Source organism: Grampus griseus (genome assembly GCF_964374135.1).
Source record: "Grampus griseus genome assembly, chromosome: X".
Lineage (NCBI taxonomy): Eukaryota > Metazoa > Chordata > Mammalia > Artiodactyla > Delphinidae > Grampus > Grampus griseus.
This window is the reverse complement of record NC_138999.1, coordinates 98,311,041-98,328,415: the sequence shown is the minus strand read 5'-3', so window position 1 is coordinate 98,328,415 and position 17,375 is coordinate 98,311,041. Positions and strand designations below refer to the sequence as shown.

Sequence of the window (17,375 nt, the reverse complement as noted above, 5' to 3'; positions counted from 1 at the left end):
GTCTTAGTTGTAAACAAGTGAAAAAGATCTAAAAGTTGTGGGCGGACTCAGTGCCTGTGGCAGGATCACAAAGCACCCAGCCAACCCCACTGTCAATGACCCTCAAGATTGAGGGCCCATAAATGACGTGTGTACAGATTTCTTTAATCCTAGGCTTAAATTTATGCTAACATTCTCCAATCCAGTGGTGCACTGACACACACCTTCCCCAAACACGCTGGCACATGGGCCCAGCTGACCCGGGTCCAGCAGCCCAGCCAGGCAGGGGCACACAGAGGGCAGCATCTTTGGGAGGAAGATCAGTTGTGCTGGGGAACCTGTGCAGGAGGGGCCCTGAGTCTCAGACCCTTTGGAGGCACCGCCCAAGACACTTCAGGGCGTGCATGATCTCCAGGTAGACCATACCTGACCTTCAGCTCTGAAGACACATACATAAATGGGCATAAATAAAACCCTCCAAAATCTACACTGAAGTCTAACGGAGACATGGCTTGCACAGCAGTTCTGATAAAGGCACCGCCTTGCAAGGCCTTCAACTCTGACCTCGCTCTGACCACAGCAGTGCATATGGGCAAGGCTCACACCTGAATCTAAAGTGGAAATCACCATGCGTGGACACTGCAGACTCAGGGCAGTGACGCTTGTTGGAAAAAGAACAGTGTTTGTTAAACCTTAAAATAAATGAAATACACCAACTGCAACTGTTTAGGTTATAAAAGTTTCTAATGTAGCAGCAGAGGATATTTATAGACAAAATATATTATTTTTAAGAAAATAGCTAAAAAATCTAAAGTGATAAAATTATAAAATTTTAAAAATATATCTTAAGACAAAATATTGCCCAAAACGTATAAAACTTAATTTTAGAAAATTCACCTATCTAAAGTTTGATGAGGCTGGATGAGGAAGGGGGCTGGCATCCTCTGGTCGGGCTGTAGCAGGACACAGACAAGGGCCCAGGGTGGGCGCGATGACCGGCCTGCGGAAAAGCCTCCCAGCCAGGAGGGAGGGAGAGAGGGGAGCGGGCCAGATGCTGTTCTGGGTCGTTCTCCTAATGGCAAACAAACCAGAGGCCAGCCCCAGCTGCAGGGTAGTGGGCACCCACACCCCCAGTGTGCCAGCTGTTTTCATCGGCCTCACAAACACATCTGCTATGTGCCCCAGTCACAGCTCAGGTCTCCACCAGGATATCCACCACATGGTCCAGCCCGTCCTGGATCAACTTGGCACCGCCCAGCATGCCAGTCAGCACAGCGTCCAGGTCGTAGTAGGAGCTGTCCACGTCGGAAAACAGTTCCTCTAACGCACCGGGGCTTTGACTCTCCAGTGTTTCAAATATCTGATTGAGCGACTTATGAAAGCTTCCTCTGTTTTCTTGAGGACCATCCCTGCCCCAAACGCTACCTGGAGAGCCTCCGGGAGCCTGTACCGCTGGGACCACTTGGAACTCAGAGGCCAGGTCTCCGGGGTCAGGGGCCGGGTGAACCCCCTCCCACGCGCAGCAGCACAGGATCTCCGTGGATACTAGGAGGTCGCGCGACGCCCGCCCTGCGGTCTGGGGCACCGGCATGCACCATCTCCCATCCTGGGTCATCTCCTCTTGAATCTGCTGGTCCGTGTTGGTGATGAGAAGTGAATGGCACAGGTTGGGCTCCACCAGCATGTGGCACAGTTGGAGCTTGACCAGTGACATGTCCAGGAGCGACTGGCGCTGCAGGCTGTAGGCGGGCGCGGCCTCCTCGTCCACCGCACACTTCCTCTTCAGCCCTCGAGCAAACATTGTGCCATCTATGGAAGGGAGCAGCCCATGGGCAGTGCCTGGTCACCCAGAGGCTGTGTCGGTGGGCGGGGTCACGATGATCTCAGAAGGTGACCTGTGAGGGTTCCCCCTCCTCAGACATCTGGCAGCCAGCATCCACTCTGCTTGTGGCACCACTGCCGAGGGAGGGCCCACTGGGCGGGGCCACCGGGAGGGGCAGGGCCATTGGGGAGGGGCCTCCAGTATAATTTTTTTTTAACATCTTTATAGGGGTATAATTGCTTTACAATGGTGTGTTAGTTTCTGCTTTATAACAAAGTGAATCAGTTATACATAAACATATGTTCCCATATCTCTTCCCACTTGCATCTCCCTCCCTCCCACCCTCCCTATCCCACCCCTCCAGGTGGTCACAAAGCACCGAGCCGATATCCCTGTGCCATGCGGCTGCTTCCCACTAGCTATCTACCTTATGTTTGTTAGTGTATATATGTCCATGACTCTCTCGCCCTGTCACAGCTCACCCTTCCCCCTCCCCATATCCTCAAGTCCGTTCTCCAGTAGGTCTCTGTCTTTATTCCTGTGTTACCCCTACGTTCTTCATGACATTTTTTTTCTTAACTTCCATATATATGTGTTAGCATACGGTATTTGTCTTTTTCTTTCTGACTTACTTCACTCTGTATGACAGACTCTAGGTCTATCCACCTCATTACAAATAGCTCAATTTCGTTTCTTTTTAGGGCTGAGTAATATTCCATTGTATATATGTGCCACATCTTCTTTATCCATTCGTCCGATGATGGGCACTTAGGTTGTTTCCATCTCCAGGCTATTGTAAATAGAGCTGCAATGAACATTTTGGTACATGACTCTTTTTGAATTTTGGTTTTCTCAGGGTATATGCCCAGTAGTGGAATTGCTGGTTCATATGGTAGTTCTATTTGTAGTTTTTTTAAGGAACCTCCATACTGTTCTCCATAATGGCTGAACCAATTCACATTCCCACCAGCAGTGCAAGAGTGTTCTCTTTTCTCCACACCCTCTCCAGCATTTATAGTTTCTAGATTTTTTGATGATGGCCATTCTGACCCACGTGAGATGATATCTCATTGTAGTTTTGATTTGCATTTCTCTAATGATTAATGATGTTGAGAATTCTTTCATGTGCTTGTTGGCAGTCTGTATATCTTCTTTGGAGAAATGTCTCTTTAGGTCTTCTGTACATTTTTGGATTGGGTTGTTTGTTTTTTTGTTATTGAGCTGCATGAGCTGCTTGTAAATTTTGGAGATTAATCCTTTGTCAGTTGCTTCATTTGCGAATATTTTCTCCCATTCTGAGGGTTGTCTTTTGGTCTTGTTTATGGTTTCCTTTGCTGTGCAAAAGCTTTGAAGTTTCATTAGGTCCCATTTGTTTGTTTTTATTTCCATTTCTCTAGGAGGTGGGTCAGAAAGGATCTTACTGTGATTTATGTAATAGAGTGTTCTGCCTATGTTTTCCTCTAAGAGTTTTACAGTGTCTGGCCTTACATTTAGATCTTTAATCCATTTTGAGCTTATTTTTGTGTATGGTGTTAGGGAGTGATCTAATCTCATACTTTTACATGTACCTGTCCAGTTTTCCCAGCACCACTTATTGAAGATGCTGTCCTTTCTCCACTGTACATTCCTGCCACCTTTATCAAAGATAAGGTGTCCATATGTGCGTGGTTTTATCTCTGGGCTTTCTATCCTGTTCCATTGATCTATCTTTCTGTTTTTGTGCCAGTACCATACTGTCTTGATTACTGTAGCTTTGTAGTATAGTCTGAAGTCAGGGAGCCTGATTCCTCCAGCTCCGTTTTTCGTTCTCAAGATTGCTTTGGCTGTTCGGGGTCTTTTGTGTTTCCATACAAATTGTGAAATTTTTTGTTCTAGTTCTGTGAAAAATGCCAGTGGTAGTTTGATAGGGATTTCATTGAATCTGTAGATTGCTTTGGGTAGTAGAGTCATTTTCACAATGTTGATTCTTCCAATCCACGAACATGGTATATCTCTCCATCTATTTGTATCATCTTTAATTTCTTTCATCAGTGTCTTATAATTTTCTGCATATAGGTCTTTTGTCTCCTTAGGTAGGTTTATTCCTAGATATTTTATTCTTTTTGTTGCAATGGTAAATGGGAGTGTTTTCTTGATTTCACTTTCAGATTTTTCATCATTAGTATATAGAAATGCCAGAGATTTTTGTGCATTAATTTTGTATCCTGCTACTTTACCAAATTCATTGATTAGCTCTAGTAGTTCAGTATAATTCTTAAAAGTATCTTTTAAGTGTAAACATCTTGATAGGGGAAAAAATCCTATTAAGACAAAACCAATTAAAACATATCCTACCTTCCAGGATGAATCTCAGGCATAAGTGAAAATTGAATAGATTTTCACTAAGAGTCCAGAATCCTGTCATCAATAGAAAAGCTTTTGATGAATCTGTGCCAAAATCTGATCTTGACTTCTACTGTAAAATGATAGGTCATTTTCAATTAATACTGTTCAGTATATTTTCTCTGTTATACTTTAAAAATGTATGGTAATGATGCTATTTGTATATCCAGAACTTGTATACTTGTATTCTTCCAGCTAAGTATAAAAAAAGTCAGCTATCTCCCAGATAGTCTGGTCACCCTGGCCTTATGAAACAAAACAAATAAACAAAAACACTGCTGCAATTACCAAGAACAAATAAATTAAAGGGTAATTAACTAAAGCCCTTGATTTGAGCAAAATTTAAATAGTAAAAATAACTGTGTCTAAAAATGAGCAAATAATATTAAGGTATTGAAGCCAGCTTTATAATTTTTATCTTTATCTGGCCTCTGAAACTGAACTCAGTTTCTGATGTGAGTGTGGCTGTTTTTAAATATACATATATTTTCATGTGTCCACAAAGGATTTTTCTAAATTCTAGTTTGATTCAACAATTTAGTTGTTTAACCTTGAGCAAATCACTTAACCTTTCTGAGTCTAAATCTCCTAATCTGTAAAATTAGAGATAATAATAATAACTGCTTCTTTAGATTTTGCTATGAAGATTAAAATGCAGAGGGATGCAAAGTGCCAAGTAAAGTCAGTGCCTGGCACATATATAAACATTGCTCATTAGTTGTTTGTTTTGAGCAACAGAATCAGATTCAACAATGGTAGTCAGTGTAGCTGTTTAACCTTTACTTACATAGCATTAACAAGTACTTTAAGTGAAACAAAGATATGATTTAGTGAATGATATATGTGGACTAATTGTGCATTTGATTATACTCCCTTGTGCAGAGGATGTGAGGAGTCAAAGTAGCCATCTTCCTGTTTGTAAAAACACTTTTATTGACATCAAAATAAGTTTATGAATATATGATTGGAGTCAGTGCTCTGACTCCAATCATATATTCATAAACTTATTTTGATGTCAATAAAAGTGTTTTTAGAGACAAATGAAAGCTTATAATTGACTCATTTGACTTGTCTCCTGAACAGTAAATTATAATATATTATATGCTATCTGGTTAAAATGTCTAAGCAATAATTATAATGAAGTAGTAATGATATGTAAAACAAATCTGATAATTTTAAGATATATAAAATACTTTAAATGAAATGGATTTTATATATTGAATAAGACAATGAACAAGCTATTATTTGTTACCTAGTGACTACATAATAGGGAGGCAGTGTATAGTGAAGTGTTCTGGAAAAAATCCAGAACATTTTGAGTGTCAAATATGAATCTAGTTCACCACTTACTAGCTGAGTGATCTTGGGCAAGTTTTTAAATCCATAGGTTCCTGACTTTTATGAAATGAAAATCACTTTTCATTCATTCATTTAACAAATACTGAGAACCGCCATATGACATACACTACAGAGAAAAGGTGGGTAAAATGGACAAAGCATATATAGATATAGAGATATATAAATATCTACCTATCATATATCTATCTAATCTATCTCATACCTTCCTCAAAAAGTTTTTAGCACAATGTTTGGCACTTGTTTTGTTTAAGAAATGGTTTTATATTAAACTATCTGCTATGAATTAAAAGTTTTGCAAATCTCCAGGGCCAGTTCTGTGTAAAGAGGTTGAAATGGTCTGTTCGCATTAAGTACATAACAATAAAGCATGCCCCAATCAGTGTTGGGGAACTCTGAATCATTTATTTTCAGCATATAAAAGTGAAAAAAGTTGCACTGCATATATTCTGCTGCTGCTTATTCCAAGGTGGCAACCCCAAAAGCATTTGAATCAGTCACATCATTACCATGTACTTTGTAGAGGAGCTTGAATATGGAACTATACCTACTAACCACCAACCTCTCAATTGCTGCAGTACTTTTTTTTTAATGGAATGACAAGAACATTTGATGAAAATTCCAGGAAGAGCAGAATGATAGTTATTTTAAGTATATTTTCTTCCTAACTATACTGTGGTATCATTCTATTAGATTGATTAAGGTGTTGTTTCTTCAAAAACAATTTTTCTATTTGAGAAAATGGGGTATTTGTTAATTTATCCCTGTTATCTGATTAATATATCTATGCATATTATATGTAAGTAATATGTATGTTATCTACCTATCCTGATGGTATAATGGGAAGCAAATCAAATCCAGCCTGTGGTTAACTGAGATCTGAAGAATAAGTGTTCAGCATTTGAGTTGGAGGAGGGAGAGAGGCAAAAGGAGACAGCAACTTGTGCAAAGGTACTGTTGTGCACCATGGCTAGAGTATTGAGAGGGCGGAGGAAGACTAGCAAGACATGAAATATAGAGAGGTAGGCAGGGCCAAATCATGCACAGCCCTGTATGGGGAGCCACTGAAGGGTTTTAGGTGGGGCATGGCATGATGTAAATTTCACGTCCTCTCTCTCCTCTTCTATCAGAATGGTTTTACTTTCAAATATGTTAAGCCTTTTTGTGGAACCATTTTTTTCACTGTTATCAGTATTATCTCTGTCAACCACGAAATGGACATTTTCTCCTTTGTCCTCTAGTGTTCCTTTGCACACTTGATTCTGAAGCCTATGTGACATAACTTACTTTTGATAAGCATCAGTAGTTATTAAATCCTATGGTTACTGATAAACAGTAATTTTCTTAGCTATGAAAACATTGACCTTTTCATTCCTTTCCTCACCATGTACCAGGGTGTTAAAGGATGTACCCAAGGTGCAAAAGGCTTTTTAGGAAAAGCACCCTCATGCAGAATTAAGAAATGAACACCTTAATAAACAATTTTCTTTAATGCTGCCAATTCCTTTTCATCTGTTGCTTTTTAAACTAAATTGACCATTTTATGTATATCTCTTTCTATTTCAGCAAAAAAAAATTATATAGTGATTTCTAGAGTTTCTGCCTCTATCCTACCCTTCTAGTTCTTTTTCCTTCTCGAAGCTGTGAAGAATACTCTCTTGTTCTCTACAACCGAGTGATCACTTGTTTTGTGTGACTCTTCTCTGTGTTGATCAAGCTACATCCTTCCTCTGTACCACTCTAAAGCCGTCTCTTCTTCCCTTCCAATGGCAGGAATCTTCCCCACTAGGATCAACTCAAAATTTTTCTATCCATTCTTTGCTGGGAGTGAAAGCTTTTATCCAATACTTAAAGTTGAGTCAACAGGGGACATAGATATACATACCACACTTGCTATATTTTCCTCTGATAACATTTTCTTATCATGTATTATCTTCATTTTTAAGATCATTTTTTTAGATGGTTTTGATTTGCTCAAATTTAATTTGCTGTTTTCTTTATATAGTTTTGTTAGCTTATAGTAAATGAAGGTATGTGGTAGCTTGATGGGGAATAAAAGTAGGAAAAGAGGTTGGTATCAATACACATGCAGGAGGAAGGAGATATCCACTGACAGTAGTATATTCAATGTTTTAAAGGTTGTAATGTCAGGAAGAGTACCCACCTTAATTCTGAAGTAATAGGATTGGATTGGCAGAGAAAGGAATTTTCATAAATCCCCTTTTTGCACTATCCTTCTGGAGCCTTTCCCTTCAATGAGCCTCATTCACTTTCCCTTTATCTTATTCCCTTAAATCTCTACTGGGTTACTAAAATAGGATACTCTTGGAACTGACGTAGTAATGCCTGATAATGTGTAATAGATTGAACAACTCCCTGATAACATGTCCATTTTGAGCAATTTCATCAACGTGTTACCTTACAAGGGATGAATAAAGGGAAAAATGTAGGTTAGTGGCAAAAGTATTTATGGTCAAAACAGCCTTTCAGGTGCCTTACAATTTCTAGCATGTATCACGACATGCATGAGTAGCAGGCTGGATTTTATGTATTCTTTGTCCATAGGAAAAAGGAAAAGAAAAAGTTGGGCTTATTTGCATAAATCAAATAGGATGGTAAAGATGAAAATCATCTTTAAGGAAGGAAGAACATAAAAAGCTTTCAAAATAAGAGGTAGAAAATAATAGGTAGTTAATAGGAAATAGGTAAATCTTCAGCTAGCAGTAGTTAGTTTCTAGTGTTTAGCCAAGAGGCAGAACATTAAAATTTACAGCGGAAAACCATCGATTCTTTTCAGTGAAAAACTAATCCACACAATAATAATTTTCCTGTGTATGTTTAAATTTAAATCTTCCCAATGTTTACATTAAATGCATATTTTAAGACTACATAATTAACACATATTTTAATTTCGTTTTATCTGGGAAATGTACTAAAGCTCTAGAAAATGAAATGAGAAGTAGATCAACATCACAAAAGAACTAGTTCTCAAAGTATGGTTTGGAAGTTTGACTTTATACATAGGGGAACATACTATTTTGTACTCAAAAGTTATATTAAGCAAAACGTATGAAAATGCATACAAGAAATCAATTCAGGGAATTCTCATTTATCACCCCAGCTTCCTCAAGTTAATTCCCAAATAAAGAGTTCAAAATTAAGGTTTTTCTTAAGTGTTAATAATCTGGTAGGTGAACCTCAGGATAACTTGGCAAACTTGCATTGTACGTCTGTTCTAAATGCAATGAGGCATTGTGTGTCAAATGTGATCTAGTTCTGTCTCTTCTGCTTCTCCGTAAGGTCTGATAGGAAAAAGGTCCCTGGGGGAGTAAAGCAAAATTGCTTCAGGAAGGTGCTGCTAGTGTTATTTTAACTTAAAGCTATGGCCAAGCTGTAGAAAAAGATAAGTGAGGGTATCAAATAGAAAGCAAGATGAGGGTAGCAAGAGAAACAGAGAAGAGGAATGAGAGACTTGGAGGGAGATGATCTACCTATCTATGGATCTATCTACCAATCAAGATATTCCCTGTCATCATCAAGCCGACTTCCCAGAACTTCAGAGCCTACATATGCTGGGGACTCTGCCCTTTCTCCTACTGAGCCAAACAGCTTCTTTACCTCTACATTTTTTCTGAAGCCTACCCACCTAGACATCTGGTTGTCCCAGTTCCCACATTCACTTTATGGTAACCTTACTGTGAAGCTTTGCACCTGCCCTTCCAGACCCATAATGTCCTCTGCTCCTGCTACTTTGAAAGGTCCAGTATGTTATTTGAAGAAGGGACTCAGCATTTTGGTTTTTCAAAGGGCAAAGATTTTTAAAAAATTGACAAGGCCCTGCACCTTTTAAGGTGATCAGCATATAAACTAAAATTTGTTCTCATTACTTTACACACTTGCCAAGCTTTCAACGTTTTAAAAGAAAAAAATTAAAATTAACTTTGAAGGTTTTTGGAAATATCTGCTCCTGAGCTAATACTGAAAAAGAATGAAATAACTACAAGTATCTAAAAATTAATATTGAGAAAGTTTGGCAATATTTTAAAGAAGTATTAAAATAAGTCTCCTACAGTGTAGATCTATAGAAATATGTGACAGGATTTGAAGCAGCTTAGCTGGGACTAATATACTCATATTAAACTCTTTAGTTAGGACTTTTTTGGTTTTGCAAATCAGCTTAATTGCCATAGGAAAGAAGCAAAAAAAATCACAACTTATGTATCAAAAGTACTTAATTTACATGGTCAAACAAGGACACCATTTGTGTAATAGCTCCACTCTCTAAGAAACTAGAGTATTTCCTCTAAATTTACTATGAATTCAACAAGGCAATGTGTCCAGGTTTTGTTGCATAGATAATCCATTTTCTTAAAAGATGGATGGAAAAAAGAAACTAACAACCTTTGGGGAAATCTTGTGCTGAGTAAATATCTCTCCCATACTTATCCCATAAATAAGTTCTCACTGATAGTGGATAAAATCTGTTGTATTTGGGAAGGAGATAAGCATTACTTTTTATTACATGTAAGTATTTTAGCAGTACAAATGAGAGTACAGTGATTCAACTATTTATATACTTGGGGTAGGTTTAAGGTTGTTGGACTTGTCAAATAGAAATATAGGAGGACCAGTTAAATTTCAGTTTCAGAATAAGCAACAATTTTTAGTGTATATCCCAAACATTTCATGGGATATACTTATACTGATATTTTTTTTCATTTTTTATCTGAAATCCAAATTACTGGGCAGCCTGTATTTTATCTGGCAAACCTACATAGGTTTCTCCAAAGGCTAAAATATTTATTACCTACATGTACATTTCTTCAAATAAATCTAGTTGATTTATTCATGAGCTCCTTTGCTTTTTATTCCTCTGCATGTGATTTTCTTCCTGCTGGATGGGCTGAGATTTCTTTACCTAAAATCGGAATTCTCTGGGCCCAATGATAGAAATTAGGTCTACGCTAGAATATGCATGGTTTGGGGTTACCTGCCATATATATATATATATATATATATATTTCAAAGCATTCATTAACTGGGAAAAAGGATCAAAATATTTATGACTTTTTGTGTGTGTGTGTGATAAGCGGGCCTCTCACTGTTGTGGCCTCTCCCATTGCGGAGCACAGGCTCTGGACGCAGAGGCTTAGCGGCCATAGCTCACGGGCCCAGCCGCTCCGCGGCATGTGGGATCCTCCCGGACTGGGACACGAACCCGTGTCCCCTGCATTGGCAGGTGGACTCTCAATCACTGTGCCACCAGGGAAGCCCTATGACTTTTATTTGGATGCAAATTGTATTCAGTTTTCCATGTGTGTGTATTGTTTACTATATAGTTCATATATACATTGGGTAGTGGTTTCTACTACAGTGTTTGCTTAGGAGCTAAGATGATCCAAAGTGATTCATTTATTTGCTTATTTTATGAGATTAGATGTTTTCGTTTCTTTACTCTGGATTAATTTTCTTTCTGATTATTATGTAATAAACTTAAAAAAATTCACATTAATATTACAGGGATTGCTAAAATAGTTTTAAAGTTAGATACCAAATATGTTTGTACACTGATTCTTAAATATGAGTCAGCTGAAATATTTGGGAAAAGTAGCAGCCTGATTTTCTCTGTTTGACTATCCAGTCGTGACTTGGATTCCATGCTGAAATAATAAAACGTAGGAGAGAAAGGTAGGAAATAACAATAAGGAGAGATTAGTTTTTGTGGTACCTATGTTTTGCATTGCCAAAATTGCCTGAATGACTTTCTGTTTTAGAAACAAAAAAGATATTTATTACACCACAGAAATTGAGTATATTTGCAGACTTTTTGTCTGTACAGCCTTATTAATGTCTCAATATTAGTTTAGGAAGAAAACATTAAATGCCTATGAGTTTGTTGTATGTAACAAAGTTTTTTTTTTTAAACATCTTTATTGGGGTATAATTGCTTTACAATGGTGTGTTAGTTTCTGCTTTATCACAAAGTGAATCAGTTATACATAAACATATGTTCCCATATCTCTTCCCACTTGCATCTCCCTCCCTCCCACCCTCCCTATCCCACCCCTCCAGGTGGTCACAAAGCACCGAGCCGATATCCCTGTGCCATGCGGCTGCTTCCCACTAGCTATCTACCTTACGTTTGGTAGTGTATATATGTCCATGCCTCTCTCTCGTTTTGTCACAGCTCACCGTTCCCCCTCCCCATATCCTCAAGTCCCTTCTCCAGTAGGTCTGTGTCTTTATTTCTGTATTACCCCTAGGTTCTTCATGACATTTTTTTTCTTAACTTCCATATATATGTGTTAGCATACGGCATTTGTCTTTCTCTTTCTGACTTACTTCACTCTGTATGACAGACTCTAGGTCTATCCACCTCATTACAAATAGCTCAATTTCGTTTCTTTTTAGGGCTGAGTAATATTCCATTGTATATATGTGCCACATCTTCTTTATCCATTCATCCAATGATGGGCACTTTAGGTTGTTTCCATCTCCAGGCTATTGTAAAAAGAGCTGCAATGAACATTTTGGTACATGACTCTTTTTGAATTTTGGTTTTCTCAGGGTATATGCCCAGTAGTGGGATTGCTGGGTCATATGGTAGTTCTATTTTTAGTTTTTTAAGGAACCTCCATACTGTTCTCCATAGTGGCTGTACCAATTCACATTCCCAGCAGCAGTGCAGGAGTGTTTCCTTTTCTCCACACTCTCTCCAGCATTTATTGTTTCTAGATTTTTTGATGATGGCCATTCTGACCCACGTGAGATGATATCTCATTGTAGTTTTGATTTGCATTTCCCTAATGATTAATGATGTTGAGAATTCTTTCATGTGTTTGTTGGCAGTCTGTATATCTTCTTTGGAAAAAGGTCTATTTAGGTCTTCTGCCCATTTTTGGATTGGGTTGTTTGTTTTTTTGTTATTGAGCTGCATGAGCTGCTTGTAAATTTTGGAAATTAATCCTTTGTCAAGTGCTTCATTTGCAAATATTTTCTCCCATTCTGAGCGTTGTCTTTGGGTCTTGTTTATGGTTTCCTTTGCTGTGCAAAAGCTTTGAAGTTTTATTAGGTCCCATTTGTTTATTTTTATTTCCATTTCTCTAGGAGGTGGGTCAAAAAGGATCTTGCTTTGATTTATGTCATAGAGTGTCCTATGTTTTCCTCTAAGAGTTTGATAGTTTCTGGCCTTACATTTAGGTCTTTAATCCATTTTGAGCTTATTTTTGTGTATGGTGTTAGGGAGTGATCTAATCTCATACTTTTACATGTACCTGTCCAGTTTCCCCAGCACTGCTTATTGTAGAGGCTGTCCTTTCTCCACTGTACATTCCTGCCACCTTTATCAAAGATAAGGTGACCATATGTGCGTGGGTTTATCTCTGGGCTTTCTATACTGTTCCATTTATGTGTCTTTCTGTTTTGGTGCCAGTACCATACTGTCTTGATTAGTGTAGCTTTGTAGTATAGTCTGAAGTCAGGGAGCCTGATTCCTCCAGCTCCGTTTCTTGTTTTCAAGATTGCTTTGGCTATTTGGGGTCTCTTGTGTTTCCATACAAATTGTGAAATTTTTGGTTCTATTTCTATGAAAAATGCCAGTGGTAGTTTGAGAAGGATTGCATTGAATCTGTAGATTGCTTTGGGTAGTAGAGTCATTTTCACAATGTTGATTCTTCCAATCCAAGAACATGCTATATCTCTCCATCTATTTGTATCATCTTTAATTTCTTTCATCCGTGTCTTATAATTTTCTGCCTACAGGTCTTTTGTCTCCTTAGGTAAGTTTATTCCTCGATATTTTATTCTTTTGGTTGCAGTGGTAAATGGGAGTGTTTTCTTGATTTCCATTTCAGATTTTTCATCATTAGTGTATAGGAATGCAAAAGATTTCTGTGCATTAATTTTGTATTCTGCTACTTTACCAAATTCATTGATTAGCTCTAGTAGTTTTCTGGTAGCATCTTTAGGATTCTCTATGTATTGTATCATGTCATCTGCAAACAGTGACAGCTTTACTTCTTCTTTTCCAATTTGGATTCCTTTTATTTCCTTTTCTTCTCTGATTGCTGTGGCTAAAACTTGAAAACTATATTGAATAAGAGTGGTGAGAGTGGGCAACCTTGTCTTGTTCCTGATCTTAGTGGAAATGCTTTCAGTTTTTCACCATTGAGGATGATGTTGGCTGTGGGCTTGTCATATATGGCCTTTATTATGTTGAGGAAAGTTCCCTCTATGCCTACTTTATGCAGGGTTTTTTATCATAAATGGGTGTTGAATTTAGTCAAAAGCTTTCTCTGCATCTATTGAGATGATCATATGGGTTTTCTCCTTCAATTTGTTAATATGGTTTATCATGTTGATAGATTTGCGTATATTGAAGAATCCTTGCATTCCTGGAATAAACCCCACTTGATCATGGTGTATGATCCTTTTTATGTGCTGTTGGATTCTGTTTGCTAGTATTTTGTTGAGGATTATTGCATCTATGTTCATCAGTGACATTGGCCTGTAGTTTTCTTTCTTTGTGACATCCTTGTCTGGTTTTGGTATCAAGGTGATGGTGGCCTCGTAGAAGGAATTTGGGAGTGTTCCTCCCTCTGCTCTATTTTGGAAGAGTTTGAGAAGGATAGGTGTTAGCTCTTCTCTAAATGTTTGATAGAAGTCGCCTGTGAAGCCGTCTGATCCTGGACTTTTGTTTGTTGGAAGGTTTTTAATCGCAGTCTCAATTTCAGTGCTTGTGATTGGTCTGTTCATATTTTCTGTTTCTTCCTGATTCAGTCTGGGCAGGTTGTGCATTTCTAAGAATTTGTCCATTTCTTCCTCGTTGTCCATTTTATTGGCATAGACTTGCTTGTAGTAATCTCTCATGATCTTTTGTATTTCTGCATTGTCAGTTGTTACTTCTCCTTTTTCATTTCTAATTCTATTGATTTGAGTCTTCTCCCTCTTTTTCTTGATGAGTCTGGGTAATGGTTTATCTATTTTGTTTATCTTCTCAAGGAACGAGCTTTTAGTTTTATTGACCTTTGCTATCCTTTCCTTCATTCCTTTTTCATTTATTTCTGAGCTGATTTTTATGCTTTCTTTCCTTCTGCTAACTTAGGGGGTTTTTTGTTCTTTCTCTAATTGCTTTAGGTGCAAGGTTAGGTTGTTTATTCGAGATGTTTCCTGTTTCTTAAGGTGGGCTTGTATTGCTATAAACTTCCCTCTTAGAACTGCTTTTGCTGCCTCCCATAGGTTTTGGATTGTAATGTCTCCATTGTCATTTTTTTGTAGGTATTTTTTTATTTCCTCTTTGATTTCTTCAGTGATCACTTCGTTATTAAGTAGTGTATTGTTTAGCCTCCATGTGTTTGTATTTTTTACAGATCGTTTCCTGTAATTGATATCTAGTCTCATGGCGTTGTTGTCAGAAAAGATACTTGATACAATTTCAGTTTTCTTAAATTTACCAAGGCTTGATTTGTGACCCAAATTATGATCTATCCTGGAGAATGTTCCATGAGCACCTGAGAAAAATGTGTATTCTGTTGTTTTTGGATGGAGTGTCCTATAAATATCAATTAAGTCCATCTTGTTTAATGTATCATTTAAAGCTTGTGGTTCCTTATTTATTTTCATTTTGGATGATCTGTCCATTGGTGAAAGTGGGTTGCTAAAGTCCCCTACTATGAATGTGTTACTGTCGATTTCTCCTTTTATGGCTGTTAGTATTTGCCTTATGTATTGAGGTGCTCCTATGTTGGGTGCATAAATATTTACAATTGTTATATCTTTTTGGATTGATCCCTTGATCATTATGTAGTGTCCTTCTTTGTCTCTTCTAATAGTCTTTATTTTAAAGTCTATTTTGTCTGATATGAGAATTGCTACTCCAGCTTTCTTTTGGTTTCCATTTGCATGGAATATCTTTTTTCCATCCCCTTACTTTCAGTCTGTATGTGTCTCCAGGTCTGAAGTGGGTCTCTTGTAGACAGCATATATATGGGTCTTGTTTTTGTATCCATTCAGCCAATCTGTGTCTTTTGGTGGGAGCATTTAGTCCATTTACATTTAAAGTAATTATCGATATGTATGTTCCTATTACCATTTTCTAAATTGTTTTGGGATCGTTATTGTAGGTCTTTTCCTTCTCTTGTGTTTCTTGCCTAGAGAAATTCCTTTAGCCTTTGTTGTAAAGCTGGTTTGGTGGTGCTGAACTCTCTCAGCTTTTGCTTGTCTGTAAAGGTTTTAATTTCTTCATCAAATCTGAATGAGATCCTTGCTGGGTAGAGTAATCTTGGTTGCAGGTTTTTCTCCTTCATCACTTTCAGTATGTACTGCCACTACCTTCTGGCTTGCAGTGTTTCTGCTGAGAGATCAGCTGTTAACCTTATGGGGATTCCCTTGTGCGTTATTTATTGTTTTTCCCTTGCTGCTTTTAATATGCTTTCTTTGTATTAAATTTTTGACAGTTTGATTAATATGTGTTTTGGCATGTTTCTCCTTGGATTTATCCTGTATGGGACTCTCTGTGCTTCCTGGACTTGATTAACTATTTCCTTTCCCATATTAGGGAAGTTTTCAACTATAATCTCTTCAGATATTTTCTCAGACCCTTTCTTTTTCTCTTCTTCTTCTGGAACCCCTATAATTCGAACGTTGGTGCATTTAATGTTGTCCCAGAGGTCTCTGAGACTGTCCTCAGATCTTTTCATTCTTTTTTCTTTATTCTGCTCTGCAGTAGTTATTTCCACTATTTTATATTCCAGGTCACTTATCCATTCTTCTGCCTCAGTTATTCTGCTATTGATCCCATCTAAAGTATTTTTCATTTCAGTTATTTTGTTGTTCATCATTGTTTGTTTCATCTTTAGTTCTTCTAGGTCCTTGTTAAATGTTTCTTGCATTTTGTCTATTCTATTTCCAAGATTTTGGATCATCTTTACTATCATTATTCTGAATTATTTTTCAGGTAGACTGCCTATTTCCTCTTCATTTGTTAGGTCTGGTGCGTTTTTGTCTTGCTCCTTCTTCTGCTGTGTTTTTTTTTTTTTTTTTGTCTTCTTATTTTGCTTATCTTACTGTGTTTGGGGTATCCTTTTGGCAGGCTGCAGCTTCGTAGTTCCTGTTGTTTTTGATGTCTGTCCCCAGTGGCTAAGGTTGGTTCAGTGTGTTGTGTAGGCTTCCTGGTGGATGGGACTGTGCCTGTGTTCTGGTGGATGAGGCTGGATCTTGTCTCTCTGGTGGGCAGGTCCACGTCTGGTGGTGTGTTTTGGGGTGTCTGTGGCCTTATTATGATTTTAGGCAGTTGCTCTGCTAATGGGTGGGGCTGTGTTCCTGTCTTGCTAGTTGTTTGGCATAGGGTGTCTAGCACTGTAGGTTGCTGGTCGTTGAGTGAAGCTGGGTGCTGGTGTTGAGATGCAGATCTCTGGGAGATTTTCGCCATTTGATATTATGTGGAGCTTGGAGGTCTCTTGTTGACCAGTGTCCTGAAGTTGGCTCTCCCACCTCAGAGACACAGCACTGACTGAGGCTGCAGCACCAAGAGCCTTTCATCCGCATGGCTCAGAATAAAAGGGAGAAAAAGTGGAGAGAAAGAATTAGTAGAAGTAGGAAGAAAGAAAGAAAGAAAGAAAGAAAGAAAGAAAGAAAGAAGTGAAGTAAGAAAGGAAGGAAGGAGGGAAGGAAGGAAAAAAGAAAAAGATAAAGTAAAATAAAAAAGTAAAATATAATATAGTTATTAAATTAAAAAGTTATTAAGAAGAAAAAAACGGACGGATAGAACCTTAGGACAAATGGTGGAAGCAAAGCTATACAGGCAAAATCTCACACAGAAGCATACACATACACACTC

The 17,375-nt window shown here is 38.0% G+C and overlaps 1 protein-coding gene across 1 annotated transcript; it reads right to left on the bottom strand.

Moving 5' to 3' along the window:
- Positions 1-1,171: 1,171 nt before the first annotated feature.
- On the bottom strand, positions 1,172-1,780 carry LOC309817605 (cell division cycle-associated protein 4-like; the record flags this gene model as incomplete). Its single annotated transcript, XM_082646884.1, has 1 exon — positions 1,172-1,780. One exon carries the CDS (start codon positions 1,778-1,780, stop codon positions 1,172-1,174), a length of 609 nt encoding a protein of 202 aa, XP_082503010.1.
- Positions 1,781-17,375: the final 15,595 nt, after the last annotated feature.